At 49.8% G+C, this 23,237-nt stretch overlaps 2 protein-coding genes across 2 annotated transcripts in view; both read left to right on the plus strand.

Annotated features, from left to right (window-relative positions):
- Positions 1 to 12,028, plus strand: part of Dvl3 (dishevelled segment polarity protein 3) — a 17,081-nt gene extending 5,053 nt beyond the window's left edge. The window contains exons 2-15 of the mRNA XM_013033056.1: positions 1,563 to 1,632; positions 2,137 to 2,258; positions 2,376 to 2,485; positions 2,640 to 2,775; positions 2,934 to 3,027; positions 3,222 to 3,291; positions 4,017 to 4,156; positions 4,306 to 4,382; positions 4,486 to 4,553; positions 4,706 to 4,855; positions 5,659 to 5,790; positions 5,974 to 6,141; positions 8,769 to 8,984; positions 9,080 to 12,028. Coding sequence (XP_012888510.1) covers positions 1,563 to 1,632; positions 2,137 to 2,258; positions 2,376 to 2,485; positions 2,640 to 2,775; positions 2,934 to 3,027; positions 3,222 to 3,291; positions 4,017 to 4,156; positions 4,306 to 4,382; positions 4,486 to 4,553; positions 4,706 to 4,855; positions 5,659 to 5,790; positions 5,974 to 6,141; positions 8,769 to 8,984; positions 9,080 to 9,516 — 1,990 coding nt within the window. The 3' untranslated portion in view covers positions 9,517 to 12,028. The remainder of the gene's footprint in view (positions 1 to 1,562; positions 1,633 to 2,136; positions 2,259 to 2,375; positions 2,486 to 2,639; positions 2,776 to 2,933; positions 3,028 to 3,221; positions 3,292 to 4,016; positions 4,157 to 4,305; positions 4,383 to 4,485; positions 4,554 to 4,705; positions 4,856 to 5,658; positions 5,791 to 5,973; positions 6,142 to 8,768; positions 8,985 to 9,079) is intronic.
- Positions 12,029 to 13,122: 1,094 nt separating this feature from the next.
- Ap2m1 (adaptor-related protein complex 2, mu 1 subunit) lies at positions 13,123 to 22,720 on the plus strand. The gene is made up of 12 exons (XM_013033066.1): positions 13,123 to 13,245; positions 15,176 to 15,292; positions 16,972 to 17,237; positions 17,940 to 18,022; positions 18,372 to 18,377; positions 18,579 to 18,714; positions 18,814 to 18,955; positions 19,402 to 19,521; positions 19,622 to 19,757; positions 19,857 to 19,954; positions 20,630 to 20,741; positions 22,119 to 22,720. The coding sequence occupies exons 2-12, from the start codon at positions 15,219 to 15,221 to the stop codon at positions 22,251 to 22,253; spliced, it is 1,308 nt and encodes a 435-aa protein (XP_012888520.1). The 5' UTR covers positions 13,123 to 13,245; positions 15,176 to 15,218; the 3' UTR covers positions 22,254 to 22,720.
- Positions 22,721 to 23,237: the final 517 nt, after the last annotated feature.

A 23,237-nucleotide genomic window follows, 5' to 3' on the forward strand; every position in this document is an offset into this window, starting at 1 on the left:
TTCAAAGCCAGCCCGGGCAGGAGAGACCATGAGACTCCTATCTCCAATAAACCACCAGAAAACCGGAAGTGGCGCTGTAGCTCAAGTGGTAGAGCGCTCACCTTGAGCTGAAGAGCTGAGGGACAGCACTCAGGCCCAGAGTTCAAGCTCCACAACCGACAAAAAAATAAAAATAAAAAATAAAGTACTTAGCATAGTGTAGCATGGCCCGTAATGGACGCTCAATAAATGAAAGCAACATTCACTGGTGTGTGTGTGTGTGTGTGTACATTCACTGGTGTGTGTGTGTGTGTGTGTGTGTGTGTGTGTCTTGGAGCTTGAACTCTGGGCCTGTAGGCCTGGGTGCTGTCCCTGCGTTTTTTTGCTCAAGAAAGCAACATTCACTGGTGTGTGTGTGTGTGTGTGTGTGTGTGTGTGTGTGTGTGTGTGTCAGTCTTGGAGCTTGAACTCTGGGCCTGGTGTGTGTGTGTGTTTGTGTGTGTTTGTGTGTGTGTGTGTGTGTGTCAGTCTTGGAGCTTGAACTCTGGGCCTGGGTGCTGTCCCTGCGTTTTTTTGCTCAATGCTAATTCTCTACCTTGAGGCAACAGCACCATTTCTGGCTTTTTAGAGGTAAGAGTCTCATGCATTTTTTTTTTTTTTTTGCCTAGGCTGGCTCTCAACCTTGATCCTGAGATCTCAGCCTCCTAAGTAGCTAGAGTTACAGGTGTGAGCCAACAGCACCTAGCACAGGCTGATTGTGAACCTTGATTCTCAGATCTCAGACTCCTGAACAGCTAGGTATGAGCCACTAGTGCTCAGCTCATTACCATAATGTAGTGGATGTTCAATAAATGCCTTTCTTGCCAATTTCCGTAAATTCCTGTTCATCTCTTCCAGAACAATGTTAGGATTCTAGTTACAAACTGAAGGTCAGAAACAATTGTTTGCTTTTTGTCAGTTAGGAAATCAGAGGGAAAGAGCAAGTTCAACCCCGGAAAGTCATTGGGGCTGGGTAAAGCACTCAGGAGGTTCTGGGGAATGATATGGGAAATGGCAATATATTGGTTGTAATTTATAATCACTTGATAACTGAGAGGATGCAACAGAAGGCTCCTGGCCCACACAGGGTCAGTCAGTAGCTGACTTCTGACTCTTTTTTTATTTTGTATTTTATTTTATTATTATTATTTATTTTTTGTCAGTCATGGGCCCTGGGTACTGTCCCTGAGATATTTTTGCTCCAGGCTAGCACTCTACTACTTTGAGCAATAACTCCACTTCTGGTTTTCTGGTGATTAATTGGAAATGAGTCTCATGGAGTTTCCTGCAGGCACTGGCTTCAAGCCATGATCCTTGGATCTCAGCTTCTTGAGTAACTAGGATTGCAGGCATGAGCCACCAGTGCCCAGCCTGCGTTGGTGGCTTTCTTGATGGTTCTAATGAGCTTTTCCTGGGTTAGCTCCTTCTTTGCTCCCCTTTCAGCAGTTTTGTGCTAGCTCCTAGTTTAGGGTGAAGGACAACTGGGATTATGAGGCCCCTCCGTTTCACATCAGAAAGTTCTTGATGCTCCCTTTTCCTTGCAGAGTGGTGAAGGAGGAAATCTCAGATGACAATGCCAAGCTACCCTGCTTCAATGGCCGGGTGGTGTCTTGGGTAAGGAGCCCTCACCCTCCATCCACCTGTATCCCTATGCTGGCTAGAGGGAGGAAGGCATTGGTGAGATTGGTGCTGGTAATCTCCAACAAGCTTCATTGTTTGATTCTTCCTTCAGTGTTCTAATGGATTGCTAAGTCAGTTATCATTTCTGTTTCTCACCTCAGATTCTTCAGCCTTTAATGAAAAATGGGAGAGTGGTGGGATGGGGGAAAGGAGGAGACAGAAACACATGGTAGAGATAAAAATGTCTCTTATACCCAAGGAGACATCTGCTGTTACCTGGTGAACTCTGCCTGATACTATGGACCTTTGGTCTCTGCCCCCATTCCACCTCACCCAACCATGCCTGCCACCCCCTACCCTCAATCTGGGCAGCTGCCCTCACATAGCCCTTGCTTCTCCCTGCTTCATTCTCCTGGCTTTGTGTCCTACTACAAGCCATGAAGCCCATTCTCTTTGGTGTTTCCATGATCGAAGTACCCACTCATTTCTCCCCATCAGCTGGTGTCAGCTGAGGGCTCCCACCCAGATCCAGCCCCTTTCTGTGCTGACAACCCATCAGAGCTGCCACCACCAATGGAGCGCACAGGAGGCATTGGGGACTCTCGGCCCCCATCCTTTCAGTAAGTGTGATCCCATAGTGGGAAGGGCCTAAGAGGGAGGGCTGTGTCAGCGCAGCCCTGGGCTGGAGGAGGGAGCCCCAGCCTGTCTCCTGCTACCAAGTCTTCTCTTCCCTGCAGCCCTCATGCTGGTGGGGGCAGCCAGGAGAACCTGGACAATGACACAGAGACGGACTCCTTGGTGTCTGCCCAGCGAGAGCGGCCACGCAGGAGGGATGGCCCAGAACACGGTGTGACTCTCCACCCCTACCCCTTCCCACAGCTTCCAGTCAGCTCCCCACCTTTTTGCCCTACTTCCTAAGTTCTGGCTTGGCCTGTCTCTCTCTCCTCCCTTCTCCCCAGCACTGGGCCCTGTGTGAACCCAGCTGCCTCCCTCCCCTACAGCAACCAGGCTAAATGGAACTGCCAAGGGAGAGCGGCGGCGAGAGCCAGGCGGCTATGATAGCTCATCCACCCTTATGAGCAGTGAGCTAGAGACCACCAGCTTCTTCGACTCAGATGAAGATGACTCCACCAGCAGGTGGGTATGGGGTCAGGAAACCCTCAGGAGCCCTGAATTCTGAGGATATTGCACCTCTGGGAGGGCTGTGGGCGTTGTGCTGTGGATCTGGGCTCTGCTGTGCCTCTCTTGGAGTAGGGTTGGGCCAGCCTGGTGGGAAACGACTGTGGGCCCCACAGGTTCAGCAGCTCCACAGAGCAGAGCAGTGCCTCTCGCCTGATGAGAAGACACAAGCGGCGGCGGCGGAAGCAGAAGGTCTCACGGATTGAGCGGGTATGGGGCCTTGGATGCTTGTTTAGGGTGGGTGGGGACTGGGCCACGGCTTGCTCTTCCTCAGAGCTCTTCCACATTTGTTTCAGTGTTTAGAACCTTAGTGGGTGAGGGAGGTGTTCTGAGGAGGAACCAGGTGGGAGCAATGAGCTCCCACCACCTCTACCTGCACTGCTCAGGACCTATGTCTCTTCCAGTCCTCATCCTTCAGCAGCATCACAGATTCTACCATGTCTCTCAACATCATCACCGTTACTCTCAATATGGGTGAGTCTGAATGGAAAAAGACACTCATGAGCACCTCCTGTATGATACTGGACAGGCATGAGAGGTTCAGAGAAGCACAGATATGTTCTCTGGGGCCTGGGATATAGCTAAATTGTAGAGCGCAGGGGTCCTGGGTTTCATCCCCAGAACTGTAACTGTGGGGAATGGAAAAGGGAGAAAGTATGCTCCCTATCCTCAAAGAGCTCTTTTACAAATATTGACTGCTATAGAAACTGATCATTTCAGTATCTCATGGTCAGGGCTATAACAGATGAGCAGAGAGAACTGTAGAAGCAGAAAATGGCACCTCAGAGGACTTCTTAGAGGAACTGATTCCTGAGTATCTTGCCCCTTCTCATATTTAGCTGTTGGATCCTTGCTCTCTGATTTGTGCCCTAGGAACTCTTTTGCCAATAGCTGCATATAAAAAGAGCCCACTTGGAAAACTGAAATCTGAACTTGAATTCTGACTCTGCCATTTACTCACTGGCTTAGAAAAGTCACTTAAATTCACTAACCTTCAGTTGTCTATTCTGTAAAATGAGACTATAGAGTCTCCACCTCACAGCCAGAAGGGATTAAATAACAGCATGTTTAAATACACTATACACATAGTAAAGGTTCAGTAAATATCAATCCTTATCTCTTTCCACCTTTGCTAATAAGGGGCTGGGAATTTGGGTAGAAACCTTGCCCCTCTCAAGGTGTTGAATTACTTCCTGTAGAAAAGTACAACTTCTTGGGCATCTCCATTGTGGGCCAAAGCAACGAGCGTGGTGACGGAGGCATCTACATTGGTTCCATCATGAAGGGTGGGGCTGTGGCTGCTGATGGACGCATCGAACCAGGAGATATGCTGTTACAGGTAGTATCATTGCCTGGCCTGAGCAGTGGTATGGCTAGGCAGTGGGGAGGAATCCTTGCCCTCTGGAGGAAGACCTCCTGACCCCCACACCTAGCTCCCCTATTTCTCCATAGGACGGCCTATTATCCCTCTCCTGTCCTCTTTCCCAGGTAAATGAGATCAACTTTGAGAACATGAGTAATGACGATGCCGTCCGGGTACTGCGTGAGATTGTGCACAAACCAGGGTATGGATGGAATGAGACACTGGGGAAATGGGACAGGTACTTCTGTCTTTCAGGCCAGGGACTTGATCTGACCTTTGTACATCCTGTGCTCACTTGTTTTCAGGCCCATCACTCTGACTGTAGCTAAATGCTGGGATCCAAGTCCACGTGGTTGCTTCACATTGCCCAGGAGTAAGTAGATATGAGGCTCCTTCTGAAAGTAATGCTTGGTACATGAGAGCCCTGACTTTCCTTTCTTCTGTGTTGCCCTTTACCCCCACACTTTCCTCTTAGGCACCATAGTAGGCAGGGTGAGTATCTACGTCTCCTCATCCTCCCTGTAGGTGAGCCCATCCGACCCATTGACCCTGCGGCCTGGGTCTCCCATACTGCAGCCATGACCGGTACCTTCCCTGCCTACGGCATGAGCCCCTCCCTGAGCACCATCACCTCGACCAGCTCCTCCATCACCAGCTCCATCCCTGACACAGAGCGTGAGTGTCTAAGCCTGTCTCCTGGACCTAGCAGACAGGGCCAAGTGGGAGGAACTGACAGGGGCTCACTGGAGCATCAGGAAGGGCTGGAGAGGGGACTCTATTCATTCCAGCTCCCTCACACTGCAGCTTTCCCCAGTAGGCACTCTGATCCTCACTAAACATTGCCTGCTTCTGAACTTATATACAGAGTACCCAAGAGCCTGTTTCTTTTTATTTTTCTTTTCTTTTTTTTTTTGTTGGTCATGGGGCTTGAACTCTGGGCTTGGGCGCTGTCCTTGTGCTCTTCAGCTCAAGGCGAGCGCTCTACTGCTTGAGCCACAGCACCACTTCCGGTTTTCTAACGGTTTATTGGAGATGAGAGTCTCACGAAATTTCCTGCCCGGGCTGGCTTTGAACCTCAATCCTCAGATCTCAGCCTCCTGAGTAGCTAGGATTACAGGCATGAGCCACTGGCACCTGGCTAAGAGCCTGTTTCTTATACTGTCAATATATACATTACCAGGTTCCTCTGAGTTTAATAAGAGTCTATAAGTGGGGCATCATCAGTATGTAACATGAAATAAGTTCTGCCATTTTTGTTATCATAACATGCACATCTACACTATGCTAAGCACATGCATTTTCCTCATATATCCTTGTAAGGTAGATATTAAAATAGCAATTTTTACAGAAGGGAAAACTTGAGTGTTTCAGAAGTTAGTAATTTGTCCAGCATTGGTCCTATAATTATTGAATGATAATAGTGGAATGCATCTAACTCTAAACCTCTTTCTGCCTCATGTTTTGCCTTCATTCTCCAGGCCTAGATGACTTTCACCTGTCCATCCACAGTGACATGGCTGCCATCGTTAAAGCCATGGCCTCCCCTGAATCAGGGTTGGAGGTTCGAGACCGCATGTGGCTCAAGATTACCATTCCCAATGCTTTCATTGGTGAGAGGGCCCCATTATAGGATGAAGGACGGGTGGGAAGTGATGGGGCAGAGACAGGGTAAAGGGATCCAAGAACTCCCTTGGGCTACTCCTTTGAGTTGGAACTTGCCCCAGTCTCATAGCTTCTATGAGGCCGGGTGAACCCAGGTGGGCCTCTCAGTCAACTAGCAGCCTTATCCCCAGGCTCAGATGTGGTGGACTGGCTGTACCACAACGTGGAAGGCTTCACTGACCGGCGGGAAGCCCGCAAGTATGCCAGCAATCTGCTGAAAGCTGGGTTCATCCGCCACACTGTCAACAAGATCACCTTCTCTGAGCAGTGCTACTACATCTTCGGCGACCTCTGTGGCAGTATGTGCCTCTCTTCCCTTCTTGCCCTATCTCCTGCCCTGTCTCTTGGCTGGGATGGGGAGGTGTCCATGGTGTGACAGCAGATTCCAGGGAACCTGGATGGGATCCAGCAGTGCTGGGGACCTGACTTAAAGCATTAAGGTCCTATTGTGGAAAAAACCCAATCTAGCATTTTCACCAGCTCTGCAGCTTCCTGTTGGGCCTGGCATCTCCTTTGTGCTTGGCATAGTATTAGTACTTTCTAAAGAATCATCTTAAAATCTCACATACTCCCAAGGGATTCATTCCTTTTTTTTTTTTTTTTGTCGGTCGTGGGGCTTGAACTCTGGGCCTGGGTGCTGTCCCTGCACTCTTCAGCTCAAGGCAAGCACTCTACTGCTTGAGCTACAGTGCCACTTCTGGTTTTCTAGTGGTTTATTGGAGATAAGAGTCTCACAGACTTTCCTGCCTGGGCTGACTTTGAACAGTGATCCTCAGATCTCAGCCTCCTGAGTAGCTAGGATTACAGGCATGAGTCATCGGTGCTGGGATTCCTATCCATTTTCTGAAATGAGGAAACTGAGGTTTATCAGTGTGTAATAGTTACTCTACATCTCTACTAGAAGCAGAGGAGTTAGGCCTTGGATCCAGGTCTTCTGGCTTTAGCAGTCTTGCTCTTCCCACTGTCTAGTCTGGTGGGTGCCACAGTAACAACAGAAGAACTTGCCTCTGGTCCATGAGCCAAGCATCTTCCACCAGGGCAGGATGTTGAAGTTGGCAAGACACTTCCAAGTCTTCCTCAGATCTGTGAGGATAGGCTCTTCCATGATGGCCAGGTTGCAGAGGACTCTTCAAGATGCACCAAGGAATTTAGACTTGATACTGAAAGAGTACAAAGCAAGTGAAGGCAATTAAGCAGGAGATTCTGCGGAAGACAGCCCTTCTCCTTCTTAGCCTGGGATGGGACTCCTCCGAACAGAGCAACACAACACAACAAAACAAAAAGAACAGTACGGCTTATGGCTGGGAGCAGAAGTCTACTCCCAGCATCGAACTCTGCCCAAAGGGGCTTTCTCTCTGGATAATGGTGCTTTCTAGCATTCAAAGCCCAATTCTTTTTTTTTTTTTTGTCGGTCGTGGGGCTTGAACTCTGGGCCTGGGTGCTGTCCCTCAGCTCTTCAGCTCAAGGCGAGCGCTCTACCACTTGAGCTACAGCGCCACTTCCGGTTTTCTGGTGGTTTATGGAGATAGGAGTCTCACGGTCTCTCCTGCCCGGGCTGGCTTTGAACTGCGATCCTCAGATCTCAGCTTCCTGAGTAGCTAGGATTACAGGTGTGAGCCAGCAGCGCCCGGCTTCAAAGCCCAATTTGCTTTAGATTAGGTTGTAGGATCTAGAATGGTTGATCCTGCAGAGCACAGTTCCTGGTGAAGGGTGGAGTCCCTGGCCCCTAGCATGGAGTAGTGATAAACACATAGGATTTTTGAGTTTGACAGTTCCAAATTTAAGTCTCATCTGGAGAGATAAAGAAAGAATAAGCAACTCTTAGCTTCTGTTGTGCCTCTAGCTTAGGCTGCCTTCAAGATGCTCATTTCCATTCTTTGGATTCACTTTCCTTACTTGGAAAAGTGAGGAACACTTTCCTCATGACTCTAGGAGTGTGTTTCATGAAGTGGAGACATGCACTACCTAGAGGTTGTCTAGATTAGTCTTCCATACTCCCTGACCTCACACTCTGAGAAAACAGAAGAGAAAAGGGCAGAATAAGAGTTTTTGTTGTTTTTTTTCTCAGTAGGAAATCCATGGCTCACTCCTGTAATCCCAGCTACTTGGGAGGCTAAGATAAGGATTACAGGTTGAGCTAGCACAAGCAGAAAAGTTTCTGAAATCCCTTCTCAGTTGATAGTTGGGCACTGTGGGTCACAGACCTGCCATGTGGGAATCCTATTGGGAAGATGGAGAAAAATCCTCCCAGGACAGAAAAGTCCAATCCCATCTCAAGGGAAGAAGCTGGCCATGGTGGCTTACACCTGTCATTCAGGCTGAATGGATACCTAAAATAGGCATGGGTGGGAAGCAAGACCCTATCAAAAATAACCAGTATGAAAAAGTGCTGGAGGCCCTTGAGATCAAACCCTCAAACCTGCCCCCTAAAATCATTTTGCTTGCCGGGCTCCCGTTGCTCACACCTATAATCCTAGCTACTCAGGAGGCTGAGATTTGAGGATGGTGGTTCAAAGCCAGCCCAGGCAGGAAAGTCCATGAGACTCTTATCTCCCATAAACCACTCAGAAAGCCGGAAGTGGTGCTGGTGCTGTGGCTCAGCGCCCAAGCCTAGAGTTCAAGCCCCACAACACACACACACACACACAGCTCGCAGCCTGAGGAATAAGCAGAAGGTGCCTCAGACTGGATGGGGGGGAGGTTGGCTGGGGACCTGAAAGGATGGTGCTTGGGCTTGCTGAGGAAGGTCTTCCAGGGGCCTTCCGTAGAGGTGGCCATGCTGGTCTGCAAAAGGGTTGAGGTCTCCAGCCTCCTATTCAGACCAGAGCCCCTACTACCCCGGTTGCCTACCCTGTCCTGCTCTCAGGCTATAGATCTAGCTCTCCTGATCACGGAACCGACCACTCACTCTGCCTTCTCTCCACAGACATGGCCAACCTGTCCCTCCACGACCACGATGGCTCCAGCGGCGCCTCTGACCAGGACACACTGGCCCCTCTGCCGCACCCGGGAGCCGCCCCTTGGCCTATGGCTTTCCCTTACCAGTACCCGCCGCCTCCTCACCCCTACAACCCGCACCCGGGCTTCCCGGAGCTGGGCTACAGCTACGGCGGGGGCAGCGCCAGCAGTCAGCACAGCGAAGGTAAGCCTAAGGCCGGGAAGGAGAGGAGGGCGCGGCAGGCAGAGCTCCGGCCCCAGCCCTGAGCCCCGGACTCCCTCCTGCCTGTCCCCTAACAGGCAGCCGGAGCAGTGGCTCCAATCGAAGTGGCAGCGACCGGCGCAAAGAGAAGGACCCAAAGGCGGGGGACTCCAAGTCGGGGGGCAGCGGCAGCGAGTCGGACCACACCACACGCAGCAGCCTGCGGGGGCCGCGGGAGCGCGCGCCCAGCGAGCGCTCGGGGCCAGCGGCCAGCGAGCACAGCCACCGCAGCCACCACTCGCTGGCCGGCAGCCTGCGCAGCCACCACACGCACGCCAGCTACGGGCCTCCCGGAGTGCCCCCGCTCTACGGCCCCTCCATGCTGATGATGCCCCCGCCGCCCGCAGCCATGGGGCCCCCAGGAGCCCCGCCGGGCCGCGACCTGGCCTCTGTGCCCCCCGAACTGACCGCCAGCAGACAGTCCTTCCGCATGGCCATGGGAAACCCCAGTGAGTTCTTTGTGGATGTGATGTGAGCAGGGCCCTGCCCCCACCACATCCCGCCCCTCCATCCAGCCGGCCTCCGCCCTCTTCCCATCCGTCCATCTTTTTTACTTTGGTACCGTAAAGGGAAATAAATGGAACTAAATCCAGGTGCGCTAACTGCTCGCTGGGCGCAGAGAGGGCGGGGTGCAACTACGGATCTGCTCTGCAGCCCCTAACTTGCCTGTAGCCCAGCCTGTTCCCTCTACCCACTAACTGCTGTGGGGGGCTCCCCAGACTTGCTGGTGCTTTCTCCCCTCTGCTCCACCTCGCACACTTTAGGAGCTCACCCAGTGGTATCCTTGGGGGCCTGTTCACTCCCGTAGCCAGACTTTGCCCGCACAATATCCCTTCAGCTGCATTGTCCCATATTAAGCCCACTCAAGCATGCGTGCAACTCTTTTTTTGTCCCACACTACTGACACCAAAAAAAAAAAAGTTACTTCATCCTCCCTTCCTAACCATCCCCTGCCTGCTGCCTCAATCCTGCACCCTAGAGCTATAGTCACCTCCAGTAGCCATCCATGCTATCTCTATCCTGCCTGTGCTCCACCCTATCAGGAGCTCAGGGGGCCCCCTCAGGTGCCTGAACAGCCCATGACTTCTAGGGAGCATCTCTGCTCCACCCCTGCCCCTATGCCTGCCCTGTGTGCTGACTCCTTCAGAACCTAACCCTACTAACTAGCAGGCTCATCTCGCCTCTGAGCCTGAAATATTTCTTTTCTTTCTCTTTTCTTCCCCCAATTTACCCTGGGCCTGGAGCAGCCAAGAATTTCGGGCTGTTTGACTTTCTGTGAGCCCTCAGCAAAAGGCGGCCCAGCCTCTGAGGAGACCAGGAACCCTGCTTCAGCAGCCCGTCAGGGCTTCCCAAGGATGTCCAGCCCCCACACCCACACTTCAGTGTCATTAGACTGCTGGGGAAGGCCCCAGTCACCCACACATGAGAGACCCTGTTCTCCTTTCCCCAGAGAAATGTCTCTCTCATTGTCTTCCCCCAACATCTACCTTTTCTCTCTAACACACACACACACACACACACACACACACACCTATGTACACAGAGGTGCCTATGCAAGTTCACATAAAGCCTCAGGGCTGGTCCCTGCCTAGAGGGCTGGACCCTCTCTCCAAGTCCTCTCCCTAGTTAGTGGGGCAGGTCCCCTGACTTCCCTCTTCATTTCCTCATAGTCCTCAAGCACATCTCCAACATCTTTCTATCTGGATAAGCCCATAAGATGGGTCTTAGGCTGGGCTCAGCAAAAGACTCTCCAGGTGACTGACAGGCCATCTTACCTACCCCTCCCATCCTGCCCTGTTTCACTATGGCATCCTAGAATAAGGACAGTAACGCACAGGCCAGTTGAAGTTGGGCAAGAGGACTTTTAGACAAAGTTCTAGTCACTTTCTACCATTTTCTCCACCTTAAACAAATTTTGACTTTTTCTTTAAGACTGCTAAAATTGTACTGACTCATCCAGGATGAGGTATCAAGAATGAGATGGAGTTCACTGGAGGTATGGCAGCTCAAGTGGTAGGGTACCTGCTTAGCAAATGCAAAGGCCTGAGTTCAAACTCCAGTACTGCCAAAAAAAAAAAAAAAGTGAGATGAAGTCCTTAGCCCAGTTTTTGGGTAACACTAAGATAAGGGCATTTTAGTGTTCAGTAATTTAACAAATAACCCTAGGGATTTAAATGAACAAAGGGCTGTGTTGGAAATAGGACTCCGTTTTGCCTGCCTTCTAGAACCTCTGAGTTTGTGCCCCAACACAGGTCAAGATTAGCCACCACTACAGGGCTATCTCCTGTATTTCTCTCTGACTCTGCCTTGTCCTACTCTTGAGAATTTTTCCACTATGTTCATGCCTTCAGTGTTGGTGCTTCCATCATCGTATCTTTGGTCCACTTCTCTTTCTATATACCCCCAAAATGTGCCATCCATTCTGAGGTCAATTGCTGCTGATATGCTGGTGATTCCCACAGATGTAGCTCTAACCCTAACTTTCCCCAATCTTTACATCTGCATTTTTTTTCACCCACTGGACATCTCCATGGACCTGTCCATATGGACTGAAATTATGTCCCAACCAAGCGTGTTCTTGAGACCCTTTCCTGGTGACCTTCATTACAACTTACATAGGCCCACCAGCTAGAAACATTTATGGACTTAAATTCCTTCTATATCTTATTAGACAGCATATCACATCCTTTCCACTCCAATCTTCCTGGAATTTAGCCTTTTATCCTTTGTCTCTAATTTACCAGAGCATGGAATTTGGAGTTAGGTTGGTCTGGGTTTGAATTCCAGCTCTACTACTTTTGATTGTGTGATAGGAGAGTTGTTTAATCTCTCTTGAGCCTCAGTCCTCTCATGTAAAATGATGATAATAATACCTACCTCACAGGGTTGTTGTGAGGATTTAAATTAGATATTGTACGAAAAGTGCCTAGCACAGTGCCTGGCACACAATGGAGTAGGTGCTCAATAAATGGTAGCTATTATTATTATTATCACTATCATTATTTACTTTAAATTGGCAAGCATTTTGGGTATGTTTGGAATATAAATCTTTTGCAGAGTCTTGAACACTGGCTCAAGGATGAACTGTATCTATTTTTGATAACAATAATGTCAGGCTCTGACCAGAGTTTGAGGAAAGCTAGGTCATGCTATGTCCTGGCTTCTGTCAGAAGGTTGCTAGAGACAGGAAGATTCCAACTTGATTTGCCCCCCCACACACACACCTTTTTCCCCTTCCTTCATTCCTTCCTTCCATGATGGTCCTGAGACCTGCCCAGAGAAGGTAATAGGACATTTCTTCCTATGCAAAGAAGAGCCAACAAACTTTCTTCAGTTCCTGCAAGAACCTATCATGCTTTACATGTTCAAGGTTTGGCTCTGTTTTCTTCTCTGTGCTTGGATGTGAAGATTATGTCTACCAGAGAGAGGATTTTGAATCCCATGTCCAGCTAAATTCAGCTCATCTACCATTTTCTTTCTTTTTTGAATACCTACCTATCGTTTCCTAAGAAATGTTTGTGCTAGATGGCACATACAGTCACAAGTATTGATGAGATCACTGATACTTTTTTGAGAAGCTTTAATGTATTTCTCCCAAGAATTAATCTGCACGATCACTATCCTATTTCTCGGATCTTAATCTTTGGAAAAAGTGCTGATATGTGAAACCAATATAAGAAAATAGAGGTAGTGTTAAAAGCAGTAAGTTCAGAACTAGCACTTCTGCCAATCTGTGTGATAGTTCCTAAAGTGAGGCTAGCCAGACCTAGGACTCTGAAAGGCATTCAGCATTTCGAAGTTTACAACTTCAACACACTAATTCACTTTCTGAACTACGAACCCAGGGGCTGAGAGACTATACTTCCCAAAATGCTCAGTAAGGAAAGCGTAGTAGGCGGGACAATGAGTGCAGGGACGTGTATCTCGGGTACGGCGTGCTAAGGTCACGGGCTTTCAAAAGGCAGTCGGTAGTTGTAGTTTTGCTAAATCTAGGGCGCTCAGAATTGTCCGCGAAGAGGCCGCAGAGTCTTATGGGATTTGTAGTCGGCGCGAGAGGCCGGTGCGCAGGCGCAGCTGAGTCCGGGGCGGGGCCACGGCACTGCAGTGAAAGCCGAGGCAGCGGGCTGGAGAGCTGGGGGGCGGGCGGACATCTTGGGAACCGGATAGTGGCTGGGCCGGCTGAACAGTGGGCCGCGGACGCCAGGTGAGCTGGGGATGTGGCCTTACGGGGTGGGAGAGGAGGTCGCGGGTCGCCCGCCCTACCTACCGCCCAGCTTTGCTCCCTTCTGCACTGAGCTGGATAGAAAGCTGCCCACGCCCGGGAGTGGCCTCAGCCTTCAGACCCAGCGGGGAGCTGACGGCTGGGTGGGGGCGCTCTGGGCGCGGTTGCTGCATGGGCGCGGAGCGACGCCCTCCGCCTGACCCGCCGTGCGCTCTCGGGAGACGGGGACCGGCGCGGATCCTTCCCGAGCAGGGCCGCCTCGCGGCGATCCCTCTCTAGGATCGTGACAAACCTAAGACCCCGACGCCCGGCCTCGGGGAGAGACCATTCCCCTGTCTCCCGGGACCGTGACATCCCCAGGTGCCGGTTTGGGGATGGTGACAGGTCTTAGACCGCGCAGATCCCCCTCCCAGTTCGGAGATGCCCTGCGGCTCTTCTTCAGACCCGTGACAGCCCCGCACCCAAGGTTCCATCTCCTCCCAAGATGTCTCCTTCCAACCCCCACTCCGGCGAAAAGACCACCATCCCCTCATGCCTCTGCACTGAAACCACGAAGTAGGCCTCCGGCTCCCAGTGTCCCCTTATTTTCCATTGTCAGTCTCTTCCATTTTTTTCCTCTTTGCTTTGAGGAGAACCCCTTTCCTTTAGGGGCCCCCACCAGCTCTGGTTGCAGCTAGGGGCCCACCCGGCTGGCAGTTACTGCCAGGCTTTCAGCATTTTGTTCCTGTCCAATGCTCCACCTCTGGTTCTGCTGCTTTGACCTACCTTCTTGGTACCTGTGGACTTGGTCATTTGCCCGGGGTTATACCTCCATTTTACATTTCCTTTCCCAGCTTCCTTGGGACTGAGGGATGGGAATGTGTCTGCCCCCTTGAGAGATTTCTAACTGGTCTGGATGACAGTGACCCTCACAGTAAACGGCTTTATTTTCCAACTTCGGAAAGTCTGCTAAACTACACGTTGTGAAATTTTAATACTATAGCTAATCCAGGAAATCTAATGCCAAATTACCCGTTTTTTCAAACAGTCTAAGATTAGTTAATTCAGAAAATTCAGGCATTCTGACTTACTCTGTCCCCTTGTTTCTGAGCACTCAGTCCAGAAATGAGTTGTTTGTGGGCCTGGAGTCAGTTTTGGCTGGAAGGATCTATTAATTTTGTAAACTTGGACAAACACACAAACTCATTTTTACCACACTCCAGAACTCTTTGTAATAAACAGCTAGGTCATCGAAATGTAGTTTACCAGCACTGAAGCCTTTCTTGAACTCTGCACTTTTGCTTGCTTATCTGGCTGCCTGAAGAGATGTGCTGGCTTAGGCCACATTCCTGAGTCTATGTCAGGGCCTGAGGCCTTCTCTCCCCTCACCCCATCCTGCACACCCTTTCCTGGAATGTGTAGACTTCTGGAGATTCAGGCCCTTCTTAGAAGGGTAGAGAAGCCTGAGAGACTGTGTGCCCTAAAGGTTGTGCCTATGGTGCCTCAGGCTTGAGCCAGCAGGAATAATTCCTACCGCCATTCCTGGCACCCTGGGCAAGCCTTCCCAGTGACTCACTGGTTAAAGCCTGAATCTACACAGGAGGGGGCCCAAAAAGAATCCTTGCTGAGCTCAGCTCTGTGAAGGGTGGAGGCGGGGTTATTCTGTGACTCAGCCACACAAAAGGGAGATGGGTCAAAATGGCCTTAGGATCCTGAGCCCCAAGGCTCTCACATTCCTCATCCCTTCCAGTGTGGGATAAACAGGAACTGGAGCCTGGCTGAGGGGAGGAGGAGCTTGCTTAGGAGGTTCGAAGGGTAATTTGCTGGAGCTTTGAGTCAGGACAAAAAGTAAACCAGTGACCTGCAAAGCCCCACTGGGGACATTTGGCAGGGGTTCTGAAGTCTCTACTTACCCTGCCCCTGCCTGTCCTAGGTCGGTTCTCAGAGCGATGGGCGGAGGAAACTGAGCTGCCGCCATGATTGGAGGCTTATTCATCTATAATCACAAAGGGGAGGTGCTTATCTCCCGGGTCTACCGAGATGATATCGGGTGAGTCCTCTGACTGAGCCAGCTGTGCCCCTACCACCAAAGCCCCTCAGCCCTAGCATGCAGTTCAGCCTGGTTCCCATTAAGACTGGTGGCATTGGCCCAGCAGTCTGTATGCTGGCTGCCAGGCAAGACTTGCAGAATGACCTCCGAAATGATCACCCCTTACAACTTTAGGAAATCATGCCCTTCCTGTCTCCTGTGCCCCTTGGTTAATGGGCCTGGTTGCTTTTGCCTAGGTAGGTTGATTCCTCCTTGTAGGAGGAGAGCTGCCTCAGCAAATGGATTAGTGCAGGGCTGGAGGTACTGATCCATGTTAGTCAGTCTTGTTCCCAAAACCCTTCTAACATTGACAAGGCTCAGCTGGATTCACTTAAAAGCCTTTGTAGGCTGTTGAATCCTCTACTCACTCCCTTTCTCAGAAGTGAGGCTGCTGACTTAGCTCTTTTCAGTTCCTCTGGGTCATTGAAGGGCAGAGAGTCATTGATGCTCTTTCTGGTCCATCCAAGTAGACCTAGAGAGCTCCATGTCCTGGATTCAGTAAACTATATAGTCTTACTTCTCCTTGACCAACCCAGTAGACCATGGTTCTTCCCTGACATTGAAATCTATTCTAGCCTCTGCAGCTCTAATGAGATTAGGCTCCTCTAGTTTGTGCTGTTTTTCTTCTTTAAAGAGCTTAAGATAAATACTCACTGAATGGGCCTGATTGGGAGTGTCCCTAGCTCCTTGGCTCCCTGGCTGATAAGCTAGCTTGGCCTGGCCTTTGTGGCTGTTTGTCCATTGGTTGGCAATGAGGCTAAGCTAGATTTGTGACAATGCATTGCCTTCTTGAACTTGGCTGGCTCCTTCTGCCTTGGGTGGACCTGGTTAAGCCATGGCCTGGTCACACACCATTGCATGCCTTGCTGTGCTCTCCACCTCTTGCCTGACTTGTCTGCTTCTACGTCATAGTGTATGCTGCCCTCCCTGGTGTGTTGTATGTCTAACCCTCTCTCTCGTTGCTGTCACTTTCCTCTTCTTGCTGGCGTCATTTCTCTCATCCCATCTCATTGGCTGCCGTAGCAATAGGTAAGCAGCCTATCAAGCTGCCATCCAGGTACATGTGGGTGGAGGGCCCTGCCCCCCATCGTTTTTTTTATCATCCCTTTTTATTCCCTGAACTTGCCCTGAAGTTGGATCCTGGACAAGAATGGGCAGCAGAGCTCCATGGCTCCATGGTATTTCTCTCCCCATAGATTAAGGCCTTCTCTGAGGTCAAACTGACTGTGTCCAACTTGCAGAGGAGGTGGCTTGCCCACCAGTGGGCTCACTAGGCTCCCTAGGACTCTGTCTTCTGGGCTGGGATGCTAGCAAGGTATCACTAGGTTATAGCTGGGAGATTGGGGCCAGGCTTAGGGGAGTCTCTATCCTTGATGAACTTCTTTTTATTGAGATTACATCTGCCCTCTTACCGTATCATTGCTACTTGACTTCCCTATTTCCAGTGCCTTTCAGACACCAGCCTAGCACTTGGCCTCCATCAGTGTCTGCATTGGGAGCCATAAGAAGGGAACCACCCTAGTGGTTTCCAGTCAGTGTCAGATTTTAGCAGTGTGGAGGGTGGGGCTGCTGGTATCTGTGGTTGTTTCCCATCTGGTGAGGGTGCTGAGCAACCTCTGTGTACCCTTTTCTTCCCTTAGGAGGAATGCAGTGGATGCCTTTCGTGTCAATGTTATCCATGCACGGCAGCAGGTGCGCAGCCCTGTCACCAACATCGCTCGCACCAGCTTCTTCCATGTTAAGCGGTCTAACATCTGGCTGGCAGCTGTCACCAAGCAGAATGTCAATGCTGCCATGGTCTTCGAGTTCCTCTATAAAATGTGTGACGTAATGGCTGCCTACTTTGGCAAGATCAGTGAGGAAAACATCAAGAACAATTTTGTGCTCATATACGAGCTACTGGATGGTGAGGAAGGCATGGTGGCTGGTGGAATGGGGCTGAACCTAACTGAGTGGGGCCCAGAAGCAGGCATAGATCTCAGGTCTCACAGTACACTCAGAACTTTGTGTCTTAAGTATCTGGTCTCTAGGATTAGGATTTCCATGCACCTGGAAAGGCCAGTTACAGTGACACCTAAAGGCTACTCTCAAGTAGAACACAAAATAGGCCAGCAAGTGGGGGTGGGAAAGTTTTGGTCTCTCCCAGGGCTGGAACCTGACTTGGTTTGGTCCCTGAGCTTCCAGTATGCCTCTTCTCACTTTGGCGATTTGTGCCTTAGTTCCACGACTGTCCTAGCTTTTCATCTCAACAGCTATTTCAGAGCTTAGGGGAAAGGAGGACCTAATACTCTATTGTGATACACTGTTTCCTTGTTCCTCTCTAGGTCCTTTATCCTTCCCAACATCTGTTTTCTAGAGAAAATTAGAGGTCAGGGCTTCCTCAACTCTCACTTGTCATGTGTCTTCCTCTCTGTGATTTCTTAAGAAAAATAAGACATTTAGATTTTGCTTAGGAAGTTCAATCACAGTAAATGCCGCAAAATTGCAAGACCCTGCTACAGTTTTGTTACTGGGGCTGTGCTGGCCAGACATGTCCAGGCCTGAGGAGAAATGGAATAAAGAGGCCTTGAGTTTTATCCAAGGGTTTATGGTTCCCTTCCTATTGCAGAGATCCTTGACTTTGGCTATCCACAGAACTCGGAGACAGGCGCACTGAAAACTTTTATCACCCAGCAGGGCATCAAAAGTCAGGTATTCGAATTGTACAGATCACAAACTGGGTAAAGACTGACTTCCCCTCATGAGCCTGCCCTTGACAGGAAGTGCTAGCTTGAGCTTCCTGCCATGGCTGCAGGCTTATTTTTCCTCCTGTGGCCTTCCCATCCCAGGAGCAGCTGATTCAGCATCTCTCTTACCATAAGTATAGCTTAAGCAATTTCCTCTGCACTCGGGGGAAGGGGTGGGGGCTGCATGGAGGCTTGGTGTTCCTGAAGAGAAGAACATACAGCCTCTCCTTTGGGATCTAAACCATCCTTTCTTCCTTCTTTACTGCCTCTCCTGCTGTTTCCTGTGGGAACCTTGTTGGCCCTGCGGCCTCCAGCATCAGGTAAATGTTCCCTTGGTTTCCACTTTTGCAGTTTGCTGTTTTCTCCAGGCCCTGCCCCATGAGGCTTGTAGGGGAGGGTGGGTTCTAAGATGAAGACCAGAATTGGGTGGGATGAGGATGGAGTTGGGGGAGACAAGGTTATTGAAAGGGCGGGGTGGGGAATGAATAAGAACATTGCTGCTTGTCTCTGTCCTCCTATAGACAAAAGAAGAGCAATCCCAGATCACCAGCCAAGTGACTGGGCAGATTGGCTGGCGACGAGAAGGCATCAAGTATCGCCGGAATGAACTCTTTCTGGATGTTCTGGAGAGTGTAAACCTGCTCATGTCCCCTCAGGGTAAGTAAGGATGCTCTTGTGCTCCAGGCAGAGAGGGGCCCAGGCAGGATCCTAAGCCTGTTTGACTCAGCTGCTTCTGTTTATCTGTTCTGTCACCAGGGCAGGTGCTGAGTGCCCATGTGTCAGGCCGGGTGGTGATGAAGAGCTACCTGAGTGGCATGCCTGAGTGCAAGTTTGGGATGAATGACAAAATTGTCATTGAAAAGCAGGGCAAAGGCACAGCTGATGAAACAAGCAAGAGGTACTTATGTCAGGGGAGCTAGAGGGAAAGAGTGGGTAGGCCTTGGAGTGTTCCATGATGTTTTAATGACAATAGGTGCCTTCTGAACAATCTAGTGGAATTAAAAACTCTATCTGAGGATATGCTTGGCTGATTGCTCTCAGCATCACTGGTAAGAGAGCTGGAAGGATTGTCATTAGTCTACTATCCTCAGCAAGCTCCTTTGTTTGGTCTATACCTACCCCCAATCTCTGCTCATATGCTTAAAACAACCAGTCTACTGCAGCAGGGATCTCAAAAGATGGTGATAACCTTGAAAAGCTATCTTATCTTGAACTGTGGGACAGAGTCAGAAGCTTCTTTTTGGCAGCTTCCCATAGCCTAAGGGACTGGGAGTAGGTGGCCACCCTGTCTGCCACCTACCATTCCTGTACCGATGAGAAGAATGTTTCTGCTTGTGCTTGTAGTGGGAAGCAATCAATTGCCATTGATGACTGCACCTTCCACCAGTGTGTGCGACTCAGCAAGTTTGACTCTGAACGCAGCATCAGCTTCATCCCACCAGATGGAGAGTTTGAGCTCATGAGGTGCCATTAGGGAGTGAGGAGGCAGTGGGTACTACTGGCAAGCGGGGAGAAAGGTGGGAGACGAAGAGTCCTACAATGCCAACATTGTCCATCCCCAAAGGTATCGTACCACCAAGGACATCATCCTTCCTTTCCGGGTGATTCCACTCGTGCGGGAAGTGGGGCGCACCAAACTGGAGGTCAAGGTGGTCATCAAGTCCAATTTCAAGCCCTCACTCCTAGCACAGAAGATTGAGGTAAGGAGAGGAGACTTGGGGAGGGATAACTTGTTAATAGACATAAAGGCAGCTCTATTGGGTCACTTAGTAACAAAGCTTCCTGACTGTTATTTCTAGGTGAGAATCCCAACTCCACTGAACACAAGCGGGGTGCAGGTAATCTGCATGAAGGGGAAGGCCAAGTACAAGGCCAGCGAGAACGCCATTGTATGGAAGTGAGTCTTTGCTTCAGGGCTTTCAGCTGGGCTCAAGTTTATATAGTGTACTTTCTTACTGAGGTTAAGGGTGGGTTAGGGAGTAGAAGTGTGATAACTTTTCTAGGACCTCAGCTTGTGCTGTCACCTTTACACGTGCATTGACTGGGTCTTCCCAGGCACTGGTGGTTCACACCTGTAATCCTAGCTACTCAGGAGGCTGAGATCTGAGGATCGTGGTTCAAAACTATCCCCGGCAGGAATGTCCATGAGACTCTGGTCTCCAATTAACCACCAGAAAACTGAAAGTGGTGCTGCGGCTCTAGTGGTAGAGCACTCACCCTGAGCTGAAGAGCTCAGGGACAGTGCCCAGGCCCAGAGTTCAACCCCCACGACTGATTTAAGAAAAAAAAAAAAAAAAAGATTGGATTTTTCAAGAGGCTTTCCCACTTGCCCCTCCTTGTAATATATCTAAAAATAAGGGATAGCTCACCTCTCTAAGCAGAAACTGCAGCCCTAAGAGCTACAGGAGCTAGCAGACCCAAGGTTCCATAGCAAGTGGTTATCAGAATCTGGCCATTTTTCCTTGCCCTCTCATGTACTCTTGGGCATTCCTTTGTGCTTAAAATGTACAACACTCTGAAATACCTCTAAAGTGCCATGAGTACTTGTTACCCATTTTCCTTGTGTTCCCAGAATCAAGCGCATGGCTGGCATGAAGGAATCGCAGATCAGTGCAGAGATTGAGCTTCTGCCCACCAATGACAAGAAGAAATGGGCTCGACCCCCCATTTCCATGAACTTTGAGGTATGGTAAAGGAAAGGTTTAAGCATTATGGCAGGGTATGCTGGGAGAGATATAAGAGATAGATAACCTCTGTACCTTAAGAGGTGAGGAAACTGAGGCCTAGAAAGCAAGGAAATGGCTCTAATTCTTAGCTATTCTTTTACCACCGCAACCCCTTTTTTTTTTCCTGTGTAGGTCCTGGGGCTTGAACTTAAAGCCTGGGTGCTCTCCCTGAGTGTTTTTGCTCAAGGCTGGCACGCTAAGCATTTGAGCCACAGCTCCACTTCCTGCTGAGTAGATAATTGGAGATAAAGTCTCATGGACTTTTCCTGCTTGGGCTGGCTTCAAACCACAATTCTCAGATCCCAGCCTACTGAGTAGCTAAGATTACAGGTGTGAGCCACTGGCACTCAGCTTTTCAACTCTTCAACTCTTTTAATGACCTATAACTTTAATGACCTCACTACTCAGGAAGCTAAGATCTCAGAATCACAGTTCAAAGCCAGCCTGGACAGACATTTCCATGAGACTTTTTTTTTTTTTTTGGTCAGTTGTGGGGCTTGAACTCAGCCTGGGCGCTGTCCCTGAACTCTTTAGCTCAAGGCTTGTGCTCTACCACTTGAGCCACAGTACCACTTCCAGACTTTTCTGTTTATGTGGTGCTGAGGAATCAAACCCAGGGCCTCATGCATGTGAGGCAAGCACTCTACCGCTGAGCCACCTTCCCAGCCCCATCCATGAGACTTAATTGGAGAATTAAACAGAAAAACCAGAAGTGGAGGCATGGCTCAAGTAGTAGAAAGGAAACCCTGAGCAAAAAAAGAAAAGCTATTGAGAACATGAGGCCCTGAGTTCAAGCCCCAATACTGGCAAAAAAAAAAAAAAAGAGGAAGAGGAAAAGAAAAAAGAAATTGCTGTTCACACTGAGAAAAAAGAAAAATCTTTAGACTTCTCCTGGCTTGACACAACATTTCTTTAGAAACATTTAGATTACTTGAATGTTAGGTAAGCCAGCAAGTTTCCTTTCAGACAGAATTATGAATTGACTGCTATGTACATATTAGACCTATAATTTTCTCCACCTTATCCTTCAAATGCATATATTGAGCAGGGTAAGTATTTCTCTGAAGTGATTCTGTGGCTATTGCTGCCTGCTGATTAAAGGGACTCAAGTTATGGAAAATGGGGCCTGACTTCAGACCCAAGATGATTGCTATTCTTAAATATGCTTTCTTTTGCAAACATCATTGAGGACTCCCCATCACCCCAGCTCCCTCCAGCTTCTTTCAGAGTCCTGGTTATTCAAACACTTGTAGAACATGAGGTAGAGCAGAGCTCCAATTTGCCAGAAGAGAGCAGCCATGAAGCCCTATTTCTGACTTGTACTCTTCCTCACAGGTGCCATTTGCCCCCTCTGGCCTCAAGGTGCGTTACTTGAAGGTGTTTGAACCTAAGCTGAACTACAGCGACCACGATGTCATCAAATGGGTGCGCTATATTGGCCGAAGTGGCATTTATGAAACCCGCTGCTAGCTGCCAGTAGGCAACTAGCCCAGCTCCCCACCCACCTTCCACAGGTCTAGCTACCCCTGGCCACCACACATCAATATCTCCTCCTCCCCACTGCTTTGCCGCCTTCCCTTTGCGCCAGCCCCTGAGTCTAGGTCTGGACCAATGACATTGAAAGTGAGACTGATAGAGCAGTCCCTTGGCTTCCTGGGCAGGGTGGTTTCTGGGGTTCCTGCTCTTCCATCCATCTGTCCTGGCCAAGTGCCAGACTATGAGTTCTGTGACCAAAGCCAGGTGGAGTCCCTCTCCCCACACCCCTGTGGCCACTCCTCTGGAGTGGGAGAGTTGGCTGCCTCTCACCTTGGAGCTTCCCCAAAGGCCAGTAACAGATCCCCAGCCCTCCGTCCTTTCTCTGCTTTGGGATAGTGTGAGCTTCATTTTGTACACGTGTGACTTCGTCCAGTTATAAACCCAATAAACTGTAGAACAAACTTGGTGGCTAAGTGTTGATGGGGAACCCAGTGGGAGAGGGGAACTGGTAAGACTGCCTTTCCCATGATTTTTTTTTTTAAATGGTCAATTTTTTGGTGGGCAAGAAGCCTGAAACCCGGGCCCGGGGCGCTGTCCCTCAGCTTTTCAGCGCTCTACCATTTGAACCACAGTGCCACTTCCAGTTTTGTGAGTGGTTTTTGGAGATAAGAGTCTCATAGACTTTCCTGCCCAGGCTGGCTTCGATCTGTTATCCTCAGATCTCAGCCTCCTGAGTAGCTAGGATTTCAGTCCTGAGCCACTGATGGCAGGCTCTGGAGGTGTATTTATTTATTTATTTATTTTTGTCAGTCTTGAGGCTTGAACTCTGGGCCTGGGCACTGGTCCTCAGCTCTTCAGCTCAAGGCTAGAGCTCTACCACTTGAGCCACAGTGCCACTTCTGGCTTTTTCTGTTTATGTAGTACTGAGGAATCAAACCCAGGGCCTCATACATAGAGGCAAGCACTCTACCACTGAGC

This window comes from Dipodomys ordii, unplaced genomic scaffold, assembly GCF_000151885.1.
Source record: "Dipodomys ordii isolate 6190 unplaced genomic scaffold, Dord_2.0 Scaffold162, whole genome shotgun sequence".
Classification (NCBI taxonomy): Eukaryota; Metazoa; Chordata; class Mammalia; order Rodentia; family Heteromyidae; genus Dipodomys; species Dipodomys ordii.